The following is a 23149-nucleotide window of genomic DNA, read 5'->3' as shown; positions in this document are numbered from 1 at the left end:
AATAAAATATTACCCTGAATCCAGCCATGAGAAATGATTTTCAAAAAGTCTCAGTAGTTATGAGATAACTAAAAACATCCAAACTGATATAAATCATGAATAATGATATTCCTCTCTGCTAGTTTTTTAATGTTTGTGAAAGATGATTACTTTTTAAAACAAACTTTTTCTTATATGTTCATAAATATTGCTAATTTTTACAAAATGTCTAAATTGAGAACATTATGCTTGTAGTGCCAGAAAATGAATTTTTAAAACATTCACATCTAAAAAGAAAGTAACAATAAAAAGTTTGAAGTCTTTAACTTTATATTGTGATTTTATCTGTAAAATTTTCAATGAATTATCAAAAGATTCATTTTTTATATATACATCATTTAAAAATCAAAATTTCATTTATCAGACTGTCTGGCCAAGTTACCTAATTTAGTACAAGTTATCTAGTTAATAATGGTATACATTGTTTTACAAGGATATTGAGAGGTAAAAATTTCTTATAAATAGAATTATATAAGATAGTAATAGTAATTTAAGAACAATTAAATTATAAATACCAAAACAGTCTGATTTTACTAAAAACTTTATAATGACTAACAGAAACTAATATTGAATTATTAGTAAAGTAACAATATAAAAATCTAACCTTCATACAATTCACCTTTTTGCAAGTATTATTTGCTTTTACTGTTTACAAATATCTCACCGAACAGCTTCTTGTTTTCAACAAATGTCCAATGTTGAATACTCATGATGCACTCTTCATTCGTTACCTAACACTTACTGAAATCAGTTTTAATGTACACTGCACTGAATTCAAACTTGAAAAAACTAACTGTCACTATGCTGGTCCTTGGCAGTATTTGTATCTCCTGACCTACAGTACTGTATGTCCTTTTAATTGTTTAAGCATAATTTTTATTGTCTGCACCTTCTATGCTTTTCTATAAGTCTTTTTCTAGAAAGAATCCCTTGGTCGTTCTCTCTAGATTCTTATTTCTGGAAGCTTCTTTACCCATTACAATATATATAAAAAGTAATTTTTAGAAATATTTTTTGGTTTGAATTTCTTCATCCAAGTTACTTCTGTAAAAAGAATAATGTTTTCTTGATTACATTAACATTATGATTTTGTCTATGCCTTACTGATGATAAATTTTATGCATCACCATTAACTACAGAGTGTTCCACATAGAAATGGAAAATTTTTTAGACGTTCTACTGGTGAAAATAATGAAAAAAATTCACACAAACATAGCTCTAGAAACGCTTTGTTTTCAAGTTACAGCTAGCAAAAGGATTTCGCCTGGATTTCAGATCTAATAAAACAAAAAACCCTACTGTAATCTTTGGAACCCAAATTAAAGAGTAAAGTTTGTGGTTTCTTATGCAATTTGAGCTGGGAAATAGGATAAAACATGTCCCAGAGCTGTAATTCCAATAGTTTTTATATATCTTACATAAAAAACAAAGTTTTTTTTAGGTTTGTAGTACAATAGCTTTGTTAAGTGTCTAATAAATGCAGAAGATTTAGTAACAAAACCTGTAGAGAATTTAATTCTGAGAAAATTAATGTAAATACAGCCTATAAAAATTAAATAAAAACTTTCAAAAATCATTTTTTTATTGAAGCAAAACAGATAAAAAACAGACAGAAAATCATAATACTCTTTCTGTTCCTAATAAAAATTATTCTTAATGTAACAAAAGAAAAAAAATAAAACACATTAAATTATAAATGGTAACAGAATAACAAAACTCATTTACAGTAATTGTTTGAAGTGCACTCCTTTGCAATGTACACAGCACTCAGCCCAATGTAAAATATTTATGGTGGCTTTCCATATCATCTCAGGATCGTACTAGAGTATGAAAAAAAAAGAAGCCGAATAACTATTAAGCAATTTCAAATTAAAAAAACAGCACCCGAAATGTTTTTAATGCAGATAAATTTGGTCTCTTTTTTAAACTGATCCCCTTTTGTTTACAAAAACAACAAAAAATTAATTTAGGAACAATTAAATTATAAATACCAAAACAGTCTGATTTTACTTAAAACATTATAATGACTGATTGAAACTAATATTGAACTATTAATAAGGTAACAATAGAAAAATTTAAATTTCATACAATTCACTTTATTATGTGTTATTTATTGTACAAATTCAATAGCATTTCTTCTTTTATGAGTAACTCTTCTTTCATATTAACATTTTCGTATACTATCGTTTTCATTTAGCCCCAAATGAAGTAATCTAGTGGTGTTAAATCAGACTTGCCACAATTAAAAACACAACCATCTGAAAAAATTCTCATGACAGTGTTCTGGGATTCCAAACATGTGTATGTGACAGACTACTTGGAAGCTGGCTCAATGTAAATTCTCTGACATACAGATGTTAAAACAACTAATAATGATGTGTGTATTGTATTAAACAATCCACAAAGACAATAATTTTCCAAACAATAATGCTCAGCCACAGACAAATCATGTGCAACCACTGAGGCTTGTGAAGTTGAAAGTTTGAATAACATCCTCATACTCACCAGATTTGATATCCTGTGATTTTCATTTCTTTCCTTAATTGAAGTGATATACAGCATACTTATTTCACTAAGGATGATGAAATGAAGGATGCATTGGGGCATGGATTAAGGAAAGATCACCAGCATTTCTTTATTGATGGAATGGAAAACCTGAATCATAATTCAGAGAAATGTGTAGGTGAAAATGTTGACAGACTGGAAAAATTAATTAATTTTTATAGAAAATTAAGTATACTTTCAAGCTATATTTATTTTACTATCTCTTTTCATTTGAAAGTTATGAGCAACTGTGGATTACATATCAGCTACTTCTCTTAACACGTGTGCTGAGGGTGTGAAGTATAAAATTATGAAATTGATTTGCAGAACATCAAGCAGTTCTGTTTTTGTTAAACTGAATAATTCATTTAATAACCCACTTGACAGTCTGAAAGTCTCTGTGTCAAAGAAGATTATGTTATTCCTTCCAGTCTATCACAATTGATTTATTAATATACACAGTCATATTTTCATCCAAATGTTTTTAAAATATTCTGATTTTTCCAATTACTTTAATTTTATTTTTATTCCTCTGCTTTCATAATATTTTATACAAAGAATCATAGATATTTGGCTTTGCTTTATGCTGAATTACCTCTAAAATACATCTATGCTGGAAAAGAATACATCTACCTGTAAAAAAATTCTTATTTTAACATAGTTACTCTTTGTAAAATATATTCATTTTCCATTATCAGTTTACTTTTCTATTTTAGTTGTTAAACTGAATTTTACAACAAAGATTTTAATTTTTCTGAGTGATAATGTTGAAATTTTAATGGTTTAATAACCACACATATATCAGGATATGGTTAATTATGATATAGGAAAGTTTCTGTCACTGATTGTATGGTTTTGTTGTAACTGTGAAGGTAAATTTTTGTTATTGTACCTTTTTCTTGATTATATGCAATAATACTTGAGTAAAAAGAAAGCTCTTTGGCAGTTAAAACTAACAGAGAAATATGTTCCAAACCACGTAAATAAAGTACAATGTAAATAGGAAAATCATTTGAGCCAGATACTACACATCATGATAATGTGTTTTATATTTGTAAACTGTATAGCAATTCAATAATATATTATTTACCCTCTCTTTTTCAGTAACTTTGTTTGCATAGTGTATTACCTGAAATTAAAAATCTGCCAAAAATATAAAGTGTAACTTTAATGTGGTATGTACTTTGAAACGTTTTTCTTTACTTACACAGAATCTAACTGATTATAATCAGTAAATATTATTTTATTATTACTTTTATTTTTTAGAAAAAAACCAACTTTTTCAGTTTAAAAGTAGGCATCACAATTAAGAAATTTTATAAAATGTTTTTGTATCGCTATAAAAATAGATAAGCTTAAAATTGTTAAGTTGTGCTTTTCACTTTTTTGAGTTTATAGTAAAGTAAGATAAGTTGTGATAGTAATAAAGTAAACAGCTTTCAAGTAATGAGTTCACTGTATAACATATTTATTAATCATTATTTGCTACAATTAACTGAAACTACATTACAATTATAGAAACTGTTACTCTTTGTAAAATAATTTTATGAAAATAAATCTAACTTTAAAAATACTAAAAATGAAATAAAGAACTTTTTCAATAATGCTAAATTTCAACTTTAATAAGTTATTTCAAATAAATAAAACTACCACCACCAACTTAAGAGTCTTCAGTTTTTCACCTAGTTTCAAAAATTGTGCTAACCTCTCTAGAACATGGGAATATGTATTATTTTTTTAGCATACATTTTTTAACTAATTTTCCAGAGTTTTTTGGGTAAAAGCACTTTAAATATCAGAATAGTATATTACTAAACATCATTACACTACATTAATTCAATACTAGCAATGATAAAAAAAATGAACTTCAAATCATCAGATTTGAAGATGTGATTTTCCCTTAAAAATCTCCCATCTTCCACTTAAATTACCCAGAAAAATTTACAGACAATTGGGAAATTCCCTCTCCAAAATAAAAAAGAATTTTAGAAATGTATTCATCAGGTGAGCTAAGAATGAGCTAGATAATATATAACTGCTATCTACTTTTTATGAAATAATAAGTTCAGATAAAAATAAAAGTCTTGTTACCTATTATTTATTCATTATTTTATTCTTATAATGCTGCTTGCATGAGACTAGTCTTGGTATATCTGAACTTGTTCTAGTAAGCAAGCTTGAGTCCCGTGACTCAGGTTTGAATTAAATCCAAATTTCTTGACTCAGTTTAACTCATACTCTCCTTGAAAGTGTTTACATACTCTCCTGTTGTGTTCAATGTTATAGATAGATTTCCTAACGTTTTATTTTATCTAACATTTCCATCACATATTTAATGTTATGGTGGAATTTTTTTCATTTCTTCTAGAATTTTTTCTTCATTACTATTTATTTCTTTTTAGTGTCATCCACATTCCTAATATAATCTAAACATCTGTATTTTTTCACATCTGGTATATTATCTTCTTCCATATTCGGTAGGAATACTTTGCTTATTATGGCTGATGTGGGTTAGCCATGCACAATCCATCCTTTGTTTTATATATTTTATTATTAAATTTAAACTGGTTTTGCTGAAGAATTGTTTCTCAAGTTTTAATAATTTCTGTTTTTAAGTTACTATTTATCTTATCCTTATTTAGTTTCTTTTCTCAAATTTTTAAAAGTTTCTTTTAATGGTACAGATGGATATAAATTTTTTATGTCAAATGATACAATTCTACAGTCTTCGTTATTCTTATATTTTTTTAATTTTTCTGCTACTTCGATTGAACTGTATATTGGTTTTTAATATTCTCATACCTTTTAATATATTTGCTAAACATTTTGCTAATTTATACGCTAGCATATTCATTTAATTTGTTACGGGTCTTATTACTAAATTTTCTTTGTGGATTTTAACATGTGTTCTTTTCTGTTTTTCTTTTCCACAGCTTTATTTTTTTTTATAAAAGCTAAAACTTTCTCAATTAGCTTTAAAATATGCATGTTGCTCCCCTGCAGAGAGATATTTAGAGCAATCTTGTTTTTAAAAACGCCTAAATTCAAATATTTAAATTTGATAGTTTTATAATAAAAAAATGGCACGGTATAACTGTTCCTTCTCTCTAAACAAAATTCTTGTCACAGTCCACATGTATGAGGCAATACATAAACATGAGAAAGCCATTGTGAAGTGCTTAGTACAATAAAGACATGTATTCGGATCTCATATCCTCAGATAGTTTTTTGAAAAATCTTACAAATGACCAAGTTTTTATAAAGTTTACTACATTCCCTAAATATTCCCTATGAATAATGCAACAGCGTTTACAGTGCTTCAGGGGCTTTGCATCGCAAAAAACCTCCAATCCTTAAAAATAGCTGGACATAGAATGAGCACTTTAACTACAGACAATGCAATTAGACCACCCCAAAGAGTTTAGAGGTATAAAAACATCAACCCACTGGGTTGGTCTAGTGGAGAACTCATCATTGCAAATCAGCTGATTTTGAAGATGAAAGTTCTAAGATTAAAATCCTAGAAAAGTCAGTTAGTTACTTTTATATGGATTTGAATACTAGATTGTGAATAACAGTGTTCTTTGGTGGTTGGGCTTCAATTAACCACACATTTCAAGAACGGTTGACCTGAAACTGTACAAGACTACACTTCATTTACATTCATACATATTATCCTCACTCATCCTCTGAAGTAATGCCTTATAGTAGTTCCAAAGGTTAAACAGAAAAAGAAAGAAGGTAAAAAAATATCAAAGATATTTGAGTTTGAGATATTAAGTTTGGAGTATTTCTACTAGTAATACTTTTACAGAAGAGAAAGTCTTCTACAATGTTACTATCATTTGTAAACTGTACATAGAAAATCAAGTAACCATCACTATTATCATCATTACTATTAATATTCACTATTTGTAACCTTATCCAGCTGGAAGCCAAATTCCTTCCCTTTTCAGTTAATTTATCATTGAGGTTTTAAAATTATCCACTATCATCAGTATTCTGTGGCTAAGAAAGTTATTGGACAAAGGCCTTTTGAATTATCTTCCCAGCAGACACAATGATTATAATGTTTACTATATCTACAGCCGCCAAAAGAGTGAGATCTGCAATTATATGGAACTTCTTACATTTTGTAATTCACTGTGGTATCTTGTAAAGAATTGCTTGGAAGTGAAGCCTGCTTATAAAAACTACCCTTTTCTTGATTTAACTCTTTTTGCTTTATACTAAAGTAATCACAAAATTTAATAACCGAGGTGAGTGGTTTCTATTACAACAATTGCAACTAGTTTCACGTGATCTAGAAACCATTTACAGAGATTTCTACAATCACTAGGTGGTTTGTACCAGCTTCACCAGATGTTATTCCCTATGATATGAAAATAGAAATTAAATTATGAAAATTATGTAATATTTCATGACTTTCCAGGACCTGAGGTGAACACTTTGGAACCACTGTAATAAGCTATAGATACAAAAATCAATACACAAGCAAGGGGAATAGTCGTGACTTATCTAAGCTATATTAGCTTAAATAACATCATATGTATCCATCAGTTAGTTTGAAAACTGCTGCTACGACTAAATAACCAAAGATTGAAAAGGGGTACCAAGTATGTTTTAAAATAAAATTAATCACTTGGAAACAGATAAGAATTAACAATAAAAGCTTGCTCTAATTGCCAAAAAACTTGTATAACTTCAAAATCTAGTTTTGTTTTATTGCGAGGGGAGGAATTTGAATTATCATTATTTGAATTAACAAAGTTTTTAATATACTACCATTCAAATCCACACTTTTATATTCATGAATATACAATCTGACAGACCAATCAGCCATTTTATTATTTCCATATATTGCTAACAAGAGTAAATACAAATACTACCATTAAAAATTAAATGTAGTTAAAATGAAGAAAGGAGACACAAGTTGGTGTGGTGAAAGATGAATTGAAGATTTAAATTTATTAAGATAAAAAAAAAAAAATCATCGAAAAACTAAATTGTAAACGGGAGAGGAAACAGTTATAAATCAGCTAGAAAGGAATGAAGTTGAAAAAATGTTGAATAGCAAATAAAAAAATCTTTATCCTACAAAAAAATTAGGTTCTTTTCAAGAAGATGCACACAGGCAATCTGTAGTTAACAAGTTAGTCGTTGCAGTTAGTTGTTAGATGGCTCTACTGAAAGGGGCAAAAAAATATGTAAAAATTATAAACTAACTTCATATAATAAATAAATCTAAAAATAATCTAACCAAACTTAACCTTCACTCACTAGTCAAGGTTAGCGAGTGAAGCGAGCATAGGTTATGTTTGGTTAGATTATATTTATAATTATTTATTATATAAAATGAGATTATAATTTCAATTTATTTTCTCCTTTCAGTGGCGCCATCTAACAACTAACTGACTAACTTCAGTGACTAACTAACTACAGATTGCCTTTCTTCTGCGGGCATCTCTTGAAAAGTTTCAAAAATGATTGGGGCAGTGACAAAAAAGCTGTCCTAATTTCAGAATGATTTTGTTTACTTACTCATTAAGAAACCAACCTATTCTCAATTATTTTTTTTAGATATACATAATAAAAAGAGAAGATTTTTAAAGTAAATAACTATAACAAATAAAATTAATTTTTCTTTTTAAATTAAACATTACAAAACTTTTCATAAGCGTTGATTTCAAATTTATAATTTATTTGCAACAGTATTCTCAATTAATTCTATCAGGTGTATTCAAAGGGACTCATTACTTGACAAGCTGTTTACTTTGTTCCTATGACAACACATCTTAACTTCCTATACTGTAAACTCAAAAAAAAAGAAACCACAACACAAGAATTTTAAGGTTATGTATTTATTTTTACAGTGATACAAAAATTTTTTGTATAATTTTCTAATCATCACACTTTTAAATTGAAAAACTGGTAAGTAGTTTGTCTATCTAAACAAAAATAATAATAAAGTAATATTTACAAATTATAATCAATTAGATTCTGAATAAGTAAAGAATAGACATATCAAAGCACACATAAAAGTTGCACTTTATTATCTGTTAGATTATTTTCCAGATAATACAACTATGCAAACAAAATTACTATAAAAAAAAATTAAATAATATACCGATGAATATAATAATATACCATTCAGGTTTAAAAATACAAAACATATTATATTATATGGTACCTGACTCTACAATAACTTTACATACTTTCAATATATTTTATTTACATGGCCATATTATTGCAAATGATAATCAACAAAATGGGACGATAACAATTTTTTATCTTCATAGTCATAAAAAACATTTCTATATTATAACTAATTACATTGTGACAGACTACAAATTAAATCACTAAAATTTTATAGTCAACAGTGAAAAAGAAACTTTTATAAATAGTCTCACCACTACAATAGAAAGGTAAATTGATGCTAGAAAATGAATATATTAATTAACTCTAGACTACGTTATAATAATGAATAAAATATTACATCCTACACGTTACTTCCCTGTAATTTTTTTTTTAGATGTAGCATAAATCTGTCCAAGGACAGATGAAGCACATGTTTTAGAAGTAACTAAGCACAAAGCATAGCTATATGTTAAACATCCTTTGCATAAAGTATCATAAAGTTCAAGAATAAACATAAAATTAGATAAATGGAAAAATCACAACATTTTTTAAAACAGTTCCATAAAAATATTTAAGTATTATATTTATCAATTATGGACAAAATGAAATAATGTTTTCCAAAAGAGATTTTCAGATTGTCAAATGCACTATTTTGTAAAAAGATTTATTAACAAAAACAGAACTGCTTATTTGTCACATCAAGCAATTTAACAGTTTTAAGCAAAACGCATCCTCACCATATATATCATAATTCTGTTAATGTAATTTCTAGAAACCTCTATGCAAACTGCAAATTCTAAAGGTCAAGCTAGACAATTTAAAATCTATGTACAAATAAGCACAAGCAAAAGCCAATATAACACCACATAAAAAATTTCTTCTGTAGGAGTATACAGTTAATGGATGATGCATAAAATTGTCATCTTTGTCTATAATTAATAAGTTTGCGACCAGACAATATTATAATGTAAATCTAATCAAGAAAACTACACTATTTTTTTACATAAGTAATCTGGATCTTCACTTAATTAATTACATTTAGCAGATAAAATTAAAAAAATAAAATATTAAAAATAACTTAACATGTTGGGAAAAAAAAGACAATTTACAATTTTGTTGGCTGAATTTCAATGACAATAGTACTAAGGCAACTTTTCTTTTTGCCATTAAGTTTTAAATACTGCAATAAAATGGATTACATGATTTATAAATGTTTCTAAAAATTTCAGCACAAAATTCTTGCCTTGAAGTCATTCCGTTACCTGTACCTGTAAGAGTTCATTGTTTTTCATTTATTCGTATGAACTAATTAATTTTTGATTTTAGGTTTTGAATATTCTTTCTTTCAATATTTAGATTATTTAGTTAAAAGTAGCTATTAAAAGCGCTAGGTTAACTATAGTAAGGTTTTATGGTAGCCGTTTGTGACCTAATATTAGTAAAATAGCACACTCCAAAAAATAAATGAAAAAAGAAAAACTAATCAACCAAATAAAATGTTTAATAATAGATATATTTACAGAAGACTTTATTTCAACAGTCAAAAAATAAACCTATAGATTATTTAACTTTAATATAAACACTCATGAAAGTTCAGATTAAATTTATATTAAAAAAATGTATAAATTCATTAGAAATAAAAAACATTAATGTAAAAAAATCATATTTAAAATTAAGAAAAAACATTTAATAACAACTGTTGTAAAACACACCAATGTATGAAGATAATGTTATTCTGATTTTTAGCATTACGTCATTCTTTCAGTAAAAAGATTAACATTTTTAATGTAGTTAGATAATTAATATAAATTTTACAGACTGAAGACAAATATAATCATCCCAGTGGTTAATGCATTAAGTATAATAAAAAGTTACATCTGTTGAATAGCATGATAAGAACACAATTCAAAATTACTAAATATTAAATGGCTCATTTTGTTGCTTTCCGATCACTGAAACCTTTTCTTCAAAAGGACGTTGAGGGGCTGATTTACAGTAGTTACTCCAGCAGAAGTATATACTTCAAAGAAAAAAAAATTCCAGCAGTCGAAATGTTTGCAGTTTATTTAAAAATTGAAAAATGACCACCCATTTACTGTATATCAAACATATACTAATAAAAGTGAATGTATACTTGCTCATCTGACTAAGCAAAAGCCTCATTCAAATCACATTATAGCAATTGGGGAAAGTTATCCATTAACATTGCAAATTAAGTTAATTAAGATGTAAACCAGTTAGATTAACTATAAATTAAATTTAACAATGAATGTAACTTCCAATCAAAAACAGAAATTCATTAATTTTTAGAGACACTTTGTATGAGTCTGAGTAAGCTCGTTAATCTAAGAAGACGTAAATTATTAAAACAAACATCTAACTAATAAAGTATCCTGCACAGAACAGAAAATACATTTCTAAAATTTCAAAAATTAATGAATAAATTGTCCAGTAAAATTGATGTCGAATTTAAATGACAGCTAACCTTACTTTTTTTATAAAACAAGCTTAATCCAAACACATTATAACAATTAGAATAACTACTATATGAAAATTAAATTAGACACTGTCTCTTACTTTTGACCAAAAATCGTTCCTCATGAAGAACACAGACAGCATTTAAACATAACAATGCAGCTTCAAATAAGTTCCACAACGTAAACGCCATGTTGGAAGTAAACAGAACCAATCATATGATTTACTGACAACCAGACGTAGCAACATAACAAAATAAAATTTGTACTCGAACGTAATTAAAAATTTTGAGAACTAGAAATTTACATAAAATAAAAAAAATTGATAAATATGGACACCACATGACTTCCTTGTACGCATATTAAATTACATTTATTTTTTTTTTTTTTTTTTTTAATGAAACTTACATAAAATTTTATTTCACTAATAACTTCTGTTTTTTTTATATAATTTTTTTTATTGATTTTTATGGTTATTATTGTATTATTATTTATTGTAATTTTTTGTTACAATCATAGGTTAAACTATTAATTAATCAATATAGTTAAACTAAAGAAAAGGAAGTGTTTCCAACCGATCTGCATTCTCCTTGTTAGATCCAAATATTTCATTAATTAAAATTTTATTTTGCTATAACTCTGAACCAATGAAAATAAGCACCATTTATGATATATCGTTGAAAAGCTCTCAATGAGGGCTTGTTACTACAGTTAAAAGAAAGGCCAAAATCCAAATGTTTTGGATTTTGGACATCTTTGGTCAAATCGATTGCAATCAAAAGGGGAGGTACACAACTAGATATTACAACAGCGCTAAATCCAAAATTTTGTCATCCTACGGCTAATCGTTATTAAGTTATGCGAGATACCTACATACAGACGCCTCGCCGAACTAGTCATAATGGATTCAGGGATCGTCAAAGTGGATATTTCCGTTGAAATCTGAAAACCGAAATTTTTCGCGATCACAATACTTTTTGTGATTCGTATAAGGAAGTAAATAACGGAATTGTAACGAACTCGTGCAAATAAATAATTCGTGTAAATAATTCATCTGGGCCAAAAGAGTATAATATAGATAATTATTTCCCAGCAATTGGTGTACAATCTACATGTATAAGACTGTTAAAATTGATTTTATTCGCCAAACTGAAAATGAATTGTCTCAATAATTTCTGAAAAAATGAGAAGACTATAAATTTAGTTAAATAAAACTATAATTTTCATTTTGATTATACTTTTTAACTACTTGATATAATGCTATATACATATAATTCATATGAAACATTCACGAAAATTGTTCGTTCAGATTCATGTAGTACCCACCGCTCGTAATTAACAGGATTCATATCGTCATATTAATCTACTGTTTTGGTACCAGATTTAAATATAAGAAGTGCGTTCTTGACAAAACCATTTTCGGAACTGACAGGAACAATACAAGCACGCTTGCCTTTAGAAATCAGAGCAGCAAGGTTACAGTCATAGCCGTCACACTCCATGATATTGATTTGGTACGACTAGCATTTATATAGAATTTGTTCTTGTAAATTACAGGTGTGTTTTGGTTATGGTACTCTTTAATATCTCTTAAGTAACATAGCCTCAGTTCAAGATTTTCTAATGTTTCTACTAAAATCTTTCTATTATCTATAATTTTTTTTTCTATTTGAACTCCATGTCTGATAAAACGCCATAAAGATCAAATACTTCCTTGAAAATTAATTTTCTCTTATACGACCAGTAGTAGCAATTGAAGTGTAACGCACTCACTTTATCAATGTGAAAATTATAAATCATTTCACAAATGACACTTTTATTAAAGTTATAGTTGTTTTAGTAATAGTAAAGTTGTATAGTTTTAGTGTTGCGATTTTGTTTTTTTTTTTTTAGTGCTAAAGCTCAGGATTAGTTTTTGCTTCGTTTAAAATGTTTTGAACATAACTGAATGAAATTCCCGTAGCTTGGGTGACACATTTCTGAACTTGTTTAAGAAGGATCATCAGTTAGATTATATTTAACTGTTCTGACTTATTCAATTCTTGACTTGACTTTTTAGCATTAAGAAAAGAATCACCAAGTTGATTGTTATTATCTGTACATGGTAAGGACACAACAAATTTGCCTTAATTATTTTGAGTAGTATTTGATTGAAAATGTTTTTCACATGTAGAGGTTTCATTAACTGAAGCATCAGTATTAATCTGTTCAATTTTCATTTTCATTTTTCTGTTCAAGAAATTTTCAAATATAGTTGAGAGATTTTTATGAGTGTTACAAGCAAAAAAAATGCAATAGTATTGTTGCCCTTAACATTATTAGGAAAGCGACCATTAAGTATATGTGCTAATTTAGTTTCCTGAATAATAGTGTATCTAAAATTTCGAATGAATTTCCCAGGCAAGATAAGACTCAAATAGAACTGACCTCCAATCAGTGTCAATGTTATTTGCTATGTTGAACTTGAGATCTTCTAGAAACATATTACGAGGAAGATTAAGATTAGGTCAAATGCAGTTGATGGAAAGTTGTCTGATATATCAGATAAAACACCATATTGAAACACTGTATTTGGATTGAGATGAGTTTTTTATGCCTGAAATGAGATCATCTCTAATGAGTTTAAGTCCTAATTTCAAACAAATTTATATGTGAAAAAATTTGCCTGGCTACTAGAATCTAATAAGATTCTACATTAATGACAATTACCATATATGTCATTCGCGTTACATATGGCTCTTAATAAAAGTGTATTTTCATTTGACTGATTATTAAATAAGTAATAGATATTACTTCCAGGCTTATTGCTATCTAAATTAGAATCATTAATTTTGTCCATGTGAACAAGTGTATTATGTTTTTTAGTACAAATCGTACATAACTTTTTTGAGTAACGCTCATTAATAGAATTACCTTTTTTTAAACAAATAAAACAACAGTTATTATGCCCCAAAAAATCTCTGCGTTCATTGATGGACAAATTTAAGAATTCTTTACATTGTTGTAAATGATGGTTTGACTTACAACACAATCATTGTTTAGAATTAAATTTTGAATAAAATCTGACATTATTTTCTTTATATTGCTTATTAGGATTTAAAGTAAAGCATCTGGTTAAAGATTTAGTTGAATTATTTTAACGCTGTCCTTTTGTTTCCTTTTCTGTTTTCACTTGCATGTTTGAAGTGAATACATTAATATCTTCTAGAAGTTGATGTTAGAAATTGGATGACAATAAATTCATGTGTTTACAGGAAGTTGCATTGCTTCTAGAGAATTCACACATGACCAAATTTCATTAATAAGGTTTTGGATAAAGTATCTACGGATTTTTTTTTTTGTAGAATCTGACCTTAAAATGCGCTCAGCATTACGAAATGCAATTATATATTTGTTGACAAATTGTACCTTTAATAATTCTAGAGCAATAATACAATTTTCATTAGTTATTGGCAGATCTTTAATGATAGCTAAGGCTTCATCCTTCAAAGAAGAATGTAGATAGTGTAATTTCTGAATATTAGTTAAATCATCTCTATTATGTATTAAATCAATAAATATATTAAAATAGTACTGCCACTCTAACACGTTACCTGTAAATACAGGTATATTAATGTGTTGTAGTTGTGTTTGTTTAAATACTGTATTAAGTTAATTTCTTTATTAGATGATTTTTGATCATTATTAGTATCATTTATTAAATGTTGCAATTTGCATTCTACAATACACAAGTCTTGCTCGACTTGTTCACAATCCAAAGATAAATTATCATCATTAAATTCCGTTTCAAGTTTTGATTGAATGATATCATTCATATTTATCATGCAAATTAAGAAGGTTCCTTAACTTAATTTGTAAGTCATCATCTTGTGAGGGATCAAATTTTTCAGTAAAAGTGTGGATTCTCATTAAAGAGCCCTTTACTGACCCTCTTTGTCTTATTAAGTGTTACAAATCCATAATAGTATTAAATAACTTAAATTAACAATGTGAAATATTAACTTAAATGTGAATTATTAAATTAAATGTGAAATGAATCAATATTACATAAATGATGAAACAATGTAAAGTAAATTAAATGTAAAATAAATTAAAAAATATATTACATAAATGATGATGTAGATCTAATTGTTGCAATCCCTTTATTTTAGTAATTTGTTGAATATTAAGATTCTTGGAATTTTAGATTATATCCACAGTTCTGGAAGACCAAATAATGAGTCTTCAAAATTTTCAAATTACATCCGAGGTTGTGGATTATAACTGCAGCCAGAGGATCAAAAATTTTGAATAATTTCCCACCTTGGTTTAATGCCTCAGTTGGGTTAAAATTATTCTATTATTTTATTTGCTGGTTCGTTGAAATAACTAAAAGTCTTTGATTTGATTATATCCTAAATTATTTTTATTATAATATTCAAACTTATGCTTTATGTATGTAATATTATAAATTAATTATACATGTCTGTTAAATACATGTTGAGTCTCTGATGGCTGATACTAGACTGACCATTACTGGGAGCCAGCGTAAATTAAAGCTTTGCTTTTAGTGTGGAGGGAGCTGAGTGCAGCCACCCAGAGCTGTGTGTAGCTGTCCAAAGGACTTTTAAAATCTAAAAGTCCTTCTTTAAATAAAATTTAAAGTTCCTCATTAATAAAATTTAAAGAACGTGAAATGGAACCTTTGGTTGATTTTTTTTTATAGTGATCATTATTACTTCATTAGCTTACAACCAAACAGTCAGTTCTATTAAAATGCAACCAATTTAACACTGGCTATGGATAAGATTATGCCCCCAACATTTTTCTTGTATACTAATTTCTCATCTTCCTACTATAATATTATCCTACATTAAACTTATTGCAATCTAAAGAAACAGAACAGGAAATTAAAGTTCTCTTCTAAAGAAACAGAACACTAAATGTAAAAATCTCTAAATTGAAACAATGCTGATAATTTTTTTAAACAAAACACAACGTTTTCACAAAACTAATATAGTATGCTCACATAAACACAAACTCATACAGACACAGAACAAACACACTATAACAGCAAAGAAGCAACTGAATGAATGCATACCCTTACCACCAAAAATGTGTTGTCTCTATGAAAACGCTTCAAGGACAAACTTATTGTGGTTTGCATCAAGACCTACTTGCATTACTTTCTTATTTAATTTTTTAAACACCAAGGCACTAAATAAAATATTGATGGAAATTTGGACACAGAATTTTATTAATATGCTAATGTGAAACCCCCTTAAATTTTAATAAAATTCACAATAAACCCCCTGATGATGGTACTGGGTAGGATCCAAGGAGGGCCTTTAATGATTTGAAAGATTGAATTTGTTAGCCACTCCAAAAATATAAGTTTTGAAAAAATTGGTTAAAAAATTGTTTGATAAAAGATTCTAATTACACCTTTTTTTGTTTAATTTTCATCATTTGAAGGTAGGAAATAATAAAGTTCAATTTTAATTAAATAAAGGCTGGGAAGGAGTTTCTGACCTCTTTAATATCATTGAGGTTTTTATGTATCCTTGAAAAATGATCAAGGTTGAAAATAAAGTTTAATGTCATAAAATTTATTTGTTTTATAATTAAGTGATTTAAGTAAGTAGACAGTAACTGGATGGGCAAATAAGTTAAACTTTCAATATCATAGTTTTTATTGGTTCCCAAGAGATATGGAAATCAAAAAATAAGGATTGAGTATCGCAAGTTTTGAATTACAATGAGCTACAGGATCTTGGAGACCAAGGAGATATTTTTTTATTTTTTTCAGAAGGCAAAATATATTTTTAAAATATATAGTACCAGCTTTGTAATGTATATTAAATATATAGCCATATTACATATACCCAGAGCTAGATTTACATGTTTTGAGCCCATGGACCCAGGCAAAATTGCCATCCCTACATCCCCGCCAACTATCCTGTCCCTTCCCCTCAGTTGTCCTCCTCCTGGATCCCATTTTTAACCAATACTATTCTAATTATCCTTCTAAACCTTCACAAATTATAAAAGTTTGTAATTATTTTCATTCAACATTTTGAAACAATATAGAAAGTTATACACTGATACATCTTACTATGTTAACTTGTATACTCTACTACTGTAATTATAAAGGTGAAAATTGACTTTTTCACAACATGGTGTAAACAATATTAACAAGTAACAACAATTTTCAAGTATAATATAGAGGTTACATTACCAAAAATGCTAACTTACATATGTGAAATCTCTAAAACAAGTGAAACTATAGTATATCAAAACTGCTTACATGTTGGTTTGATATGAGCAAGATCATTAATAACCATCAGGAAAATCATGTTTCATAGTCAAGTCTTTTTCGACTGCTAAAACAGCAATATGAACCAATCTCTTCGGAATAAGATAGATCTCAAATAATTTTTGATTATTTACAGTGTGGAAAATTATGTTTCAGTTGCACAATGTGTTGCTGGTGTAAATAAATACACTTTAAAGCAAATACTTATGTTAGGATATAAGTCCTGAAGATTTTTATTAAAAATCTGTTAAGTTGCGATAGTAAAATTTTTCCAGCAATGATACTGTCTAATTTGCTTTGAGTTGAAAATCCTTTTAAATGAAGACACAACAACAAATGAAGATTCTTCAGTGTCAGTTGCATAAATTTTCTGCAAAGGATTGTGATTTCCTTGGCTTTTAAACTGCATAGATTTGTTATGGAGAATTTTTTGAGAAATTCAATATAGACAGTAATTTTCTTCTTCAAATCTGAAAGAAGTGTATTTATAAATGATCATATCAAAGCTTTATTAAAAACTACAGTCTGTGTTTTTTCTTCCTCCTTCTCTCCTGGTTCAGATGAGTCAGATCATCAAAGAACTTCTTCCTTTTTCTTGATCTTTTAAGCCTACCTTCTACACCATAAAATTCAGTTTCAAGAACAGCTTGGACAGTCTTTAGTTTTTTCATTAGCCATCTTATAAAAGTTAAGCAGACCTTTCAGTTCATTCACAAATGCAATCAGATACTTGTACAGCATCACAACTGTAGTTGCATTCATATGGCATGATTGTTTCTTTTCACTAACAGAGTTAAATTTATTAAGAACTTCATCCTATAAGGCTGCCATAAACAAAGTTTCAGTGTAAACAAGTTTTCTTAAAAGCCCTTTGGCTTTGTTTTTTCATTTTCATCTTAGCTGTTAGTCATACTTTTGAGAGCCTTTGCAATTTCCTGAAAATTTCTGTTGAGTCTTTCCATGCTTCTTCTTTGGCCAACCATCTTGTTATGCTCAGTAATTTTATAGAGAGGTTCTTATCACCAGGCTTGAAAAATGATTCTAGCATTCATTCCATCAGTGGGTCAATGAAGAAAAAAGTTACAGAGGCCTTGTAACAAGTCAAGGAATGATCTAGAAAGATTACAGAATTCTGCTATACTGGATCACACCAAATTAAGATGGGCAGAGCAAGGCACATAAAATATCAATGGATTTGCTTATTTTAATCTAACATGTAATCCAGAGAAGACCACAGAAATATTTGAAGCATTATCAAAAAATTGTCCATGGGAATTCTGAATGTGTAAGCCCTGAGTGTTGAGAAATTCAAAAACTGAATCGGTAAATTCTTTTCCTATATGGCCTTGATTTTTAAAAATACCTACAAAGCTTTTTTCAGGATATCCGGACTCATTCACATACCTTAGGATGAAAGATAACAGATCATTATATGTAATATCAGGAGTTGAATCAATAATTATTGGAGAGTATTTTGAGGTTTTTACTTCTTTTAAGATACTCTCTACAACTCTTCTACCTATTAACTCAACTCATCAAATTTTAGATGAAAGTTAAGGGTGATTTACCATGACCAGGTTTTCCATGCTTGTCAGTGTGGGCTTTCAAAAAAAGGGTCACATTCTGCAATCAGTTCTAGACAAATCATGTAATTTTTATTAATAGTGGAACCAAACAGTTCATCTTCTCTTAAAAAGGTCATGTGATGTTAGCTTATTGATCATGGCAACCATTCTTTGAAGCTCAGCCCTCCAGTATTTTATTTATTCTTCAATTTGAGTTTGTAACTAGCAGTCAATCTTCCCCATTTCAGCAGCTCTTCATGTGTTGGTTAACACATTATCGAGGCAGGCATGTTAGTTCATATGTTCTTATGTGAGTTGGTATGGTAACCATGTTTCCAACCACTGTCAATAAACTGACTTGAATTTAGACATAACAGTTTGCAGGGTTCACAAAACAATGATCCCTGGCTGGGGGAATAAACTAGGTCTCTAGATCTCCATCACAAAGTTTGCTGTCATAAAATGCTTTGTTCAAAAACCTGTTTTTAGCAGGGTACATTCTTTTGGATTGTCCAATGTCACTACATTTATTTTGATTGAAACCATTTTTAACAAAATAGTCTCTCATAATGTCTTTCATTTTTCACAGTACTGGATCATTATTTGGCTTCAAGTTACCAGTAATACTAGTAGTAGGATTGTCACCTTTTAAAAGGACGTCTATTTGCTTCGATATTGGATGCAACTTTATTTGGACCTCCACTTGTCTCAGTTTTCAATGATATGAGACTAAATTGATCATTAACTTGGGTTTCTTATTCAGCAGCAGGCATAACAGAATCAATAAAAGTCATTTCAACTTCGTACATTTCTTCATCAACTCTTGAACTTTAGGAAGGTGTTGAATCAGATTATGAAGAAACTTTCAGTGTATTAGGATTACTTTTTAAAGAAATAACCTAGTTTTACAATTTTACTTATTATTTCATTCACTCAATTTTTCTTCTTGCCCGCTATTTTTTAGTATTTTGCACCGCTAAGCCTTTTACGTCCATCCATTTTTTTGGTTAAAATAACTTAAATTTAACTTTAAACCAAAAGTATACAGAATAGTGGGAAAATCATAATGGCAAAAACAACCACCAGACACAGAACCTGACAGTCAGCTTCAGCAAACAATAGACTTGATCGCTCGTGACAGCCAGCAGTAAGCATTCTGGTTAGTAGAGACGCTCTGCATGTTGAATGTAAGCAATGAGGCTCGAAGTGATGGCCCACGCAGGCGCAAGCACACAAGCATGCAAGAAAGTGGTGACAAAGCGGGTGCTTCACATGCTTGCTGGAAATGTTGTGTTACAACACAATTATCGTGCTTTAAAGTACTTTGAAAAGTACATGCTTTCCATATTTTTATTTTGTCAGTAGTTAATATGTGTAAAATTTATTTTTTGTTTAAAAAAAATCACATTTTCACCCAAACTTGCTGCCCTGGGCCTGGACCCAAGCATGTGTGTGACCCATGCCTAAATCTGGCTATGCATATACCATTCTTTTTATTACAATATAAAGACATTTGAAAAGATAATAAGATGATTTAATTTTCAAAAAACCTTACTTATAACTTAAGAAAATACGATGAGAATTAAACTCATTGATTTGTTTTAAATAATACATTACTCAATGTTTAACAGGATTTAGAGAAATTTTAACCTTTACACTACATTAAATTTCAGATTTGCATATTAAAAATCAACTAAGCTATTTAAATGAAATTCTGATTTTCTTTTTTGAAGATAATGTTTTCAAAACTAACAGTAAGTGTGCCTCTGTGCACCTCTGCACCTCTGTGTATCAGAGGTGTGCGAGTGCACTTCTGTGTGTCAGAGGTGCATCACTATAAGTAGTGCTGTGGTACTTGCTTGATATGAGGAGATTAAAAATGCTATTGAAAATGTGATCAAAAGATATATATGTATGATTTGTACTTGTTCATTTATATGCCTTTTTTGTCAGTCTTCTACTAACCCCCACATTTCCCCACAAAGTTAAAAAGTGAATTTCATCTCACTGTAATTAATACCATTTATAAAATATATAAATATAAAATTAATATTAAAACCCAACAGAGACTTTGGTACATAAGATGTTTAATTATTTGTTAACTTACTTTTACATCTTTATTTTCTTACAATTATGTAAGAGAAAAGAAAAAAAATAACCACCTTTTAGATCTTTAAACATGTGATATAATGTTGCCAGCCTTACTTCAAAAAATATCTTTTAGCCAATTATCAACCCATTTTTTGTACAATATAAAAATATCAATTGATCTCAAGAAATGTTCGTTGCTGTATGTTTATTTTCCTCAAAAACTACTGGACCAATTTCGATGCAGTTTTTTGCATTTCATAGGTATCAGTTCAGAGCAGGTTCTTAGACATGTTTTGCAGTGCCACCAGGGGGTGCTGCAGTAGATATGTTTCTTCAAAACAGATTCATGGGGTTAGTTAACATTTTTAATTTTATCACTTGTGTGTTTATTATATCACTATCTTCTTTTGAATTCTTTTGACACTTTGTAGAGTTTGTATATCTTAAAATTATTGCATTTCCATGTAGCATTATGGACCAATCTTCTGAAAATTTCCACTGTGAGGATCTTTGTACATGTCAGACTAAAGTTTCTGCAGCAATCACAAAGTGTACGTACCTACATATTTATTACTACAAATGTATTATATACATTTTTTAACACAGATCCTGATATTTTTATTTTCAGAAATACAGTGAAATTCCACATTAAATATACTTGAAAGTGCAGAGGCATACGTCTAATGTAGCTTTTTTACAGGAATCATGATATGGAAGACCACATAGAGTTGTAATGGCTTCTTTTTAATTTTGAATATTTCTTTAACCCAGAAAATCATGTTGTAGGAAAAACATGATGAAAGTCTGCAAAGAAAATTATTTTTAATATGATCAGGCTAATACTTTTTTAACCAACATTAAAAAAATAATTTTAGTAAGTTTTCTGCAGTTTTGTCATATGTGATTTTCCCATTTCATAAAGAAGTTAATGATGGTATTGACAAATGGTACAGCTTCAGAATATATATATATATATATATATATATATATATATATATATATATATATAATATTGTCTCTCTCTCTCTCTCTATATATATATATATGGAGGGAGAAAGAGAGAGATAGAGTGAGAGAGAGAGAAATTATTTATTGTACTAAAGTATATGAAGGAATTTTTTGCTCATAATTACAAAAGTCGAGTTGTTGTCAAGCAGTTAATTCTTAATTGATGAATTCAGTTATGAAATTTTGTAGGGAGTTTGTGGCAGTTTATAACTGTATTTAATAGATTCGTGTCAAAACAAAAACCATTAGGCTTTAGGAAAGTAATTAATAAAAAGAAGAAAAAACAGACTGGGCCAAAAATAGAACTGTATGAACATCATTATTGACTGTTTATTTTGAAGAAAGAGATTAATTTATTAAATTTAGGGGCTCGTTAAATTTTATTTCAACAATCTATTCTCTACCTCTTTACACCAGGTCGTACGGTAAGTTCTCAACCTGACACAGAGATGGCGCAAGTATGAACTAAATGAGTTAAGATATATGCTTGTATGATCCTTTAAATGGCATACTGCAAAGTTTCAGACGCATGCGTATAGTTGCATGTTGCTAGCGATCGAGTAAAACAAACAAGTCTACATTTTCTGAAAAGAAAAAAAAAATGGGTAAAATTGACGTTAAAGATGTTTTAAAATACTTTTTTTTAAATGTTTAACCGCGTGAATGTACAAGAAGAGTTAGATTCCATTTTAAACGATTCTTCGTTGTTTTCCACTGTAAAAAAGAGCGCTAATGAACTTAGAAGTGGTTGTACCTCCATTCAAGATGTGAACGCTCGGGATCCCCAAAAACCACTACGACCGAAAAATGTGAAAGTATGGATTTTTGTGAAGTCGTCAAAGAAATACATCATAATACGTATTAAATATTCGCCGACCGACGAAAGCGAGCGTCTCGCTACAGTTTATACGATGTTTTGAGTATAAAAACGTTTTTCGATGAAAAAAACAAATAACTGAACACTTCTTCACTTTTTATTCACCAGTACAACCCAG

General features: G+C 28.7%; 1 protein-coding gene across 3 annotated transcripts in view; it reads right to left on the bottom strand.

The window, feature by feature from the left end:
• The window catches only part of LOC142327935 (immediate early response 3-interacting protein 1-like), a 119630-nt gene extending 108191 nt beyond the window's left edge, over positions 1 to 11439 (bottom strand). The window contains exons 1-2 of one of the 3 annotated variants that reach the window (XM_075371348.1): positions 2545 to 2655; positions 1765 to 1859 (exon numbers count right to left, since the gene is read on the bottom strand). Coding sequence is in view for 1 of the 3 variants with exons in the window: in XM_075371374.1 (XP_075227489.1) it covers positions 11299 to 11389 (91 nt within the window). In the remaining 2 variants the exon portion in view is untranslated. Of the gene's footprint in view, positions 1 to 1764; positions 1860 to 2544; positions 2678 to 11298 lie in introns of those variants that run through there. The other 2 variants (XM_075371374.1, XM_075371337.1) reach the window with 2 other exon arrangements.
• Positions 11440 to 23149: the final 11710 nt, after the last annotated feature.

This window comes from Lycorma delicatula, chromosome 1, assembly GCF_047948215.1.
Source record: "Lycorma delicatula isolate Av1 chromosome 1, ASM4794821v1, whole genome shotgun sequence".
NCBI classification, from domain to species: domain Eukaryota; kingdom Metazoa; phylum Arthropoda; class Insecta; order Hemiptera; family Fulgoridae; genus Lycorma; species Lycorma delicatula.
Note: the sequence above shows the minus strand (reverse complement) of the source record. Positions and strands in the feature narration are given on the sequence as shown.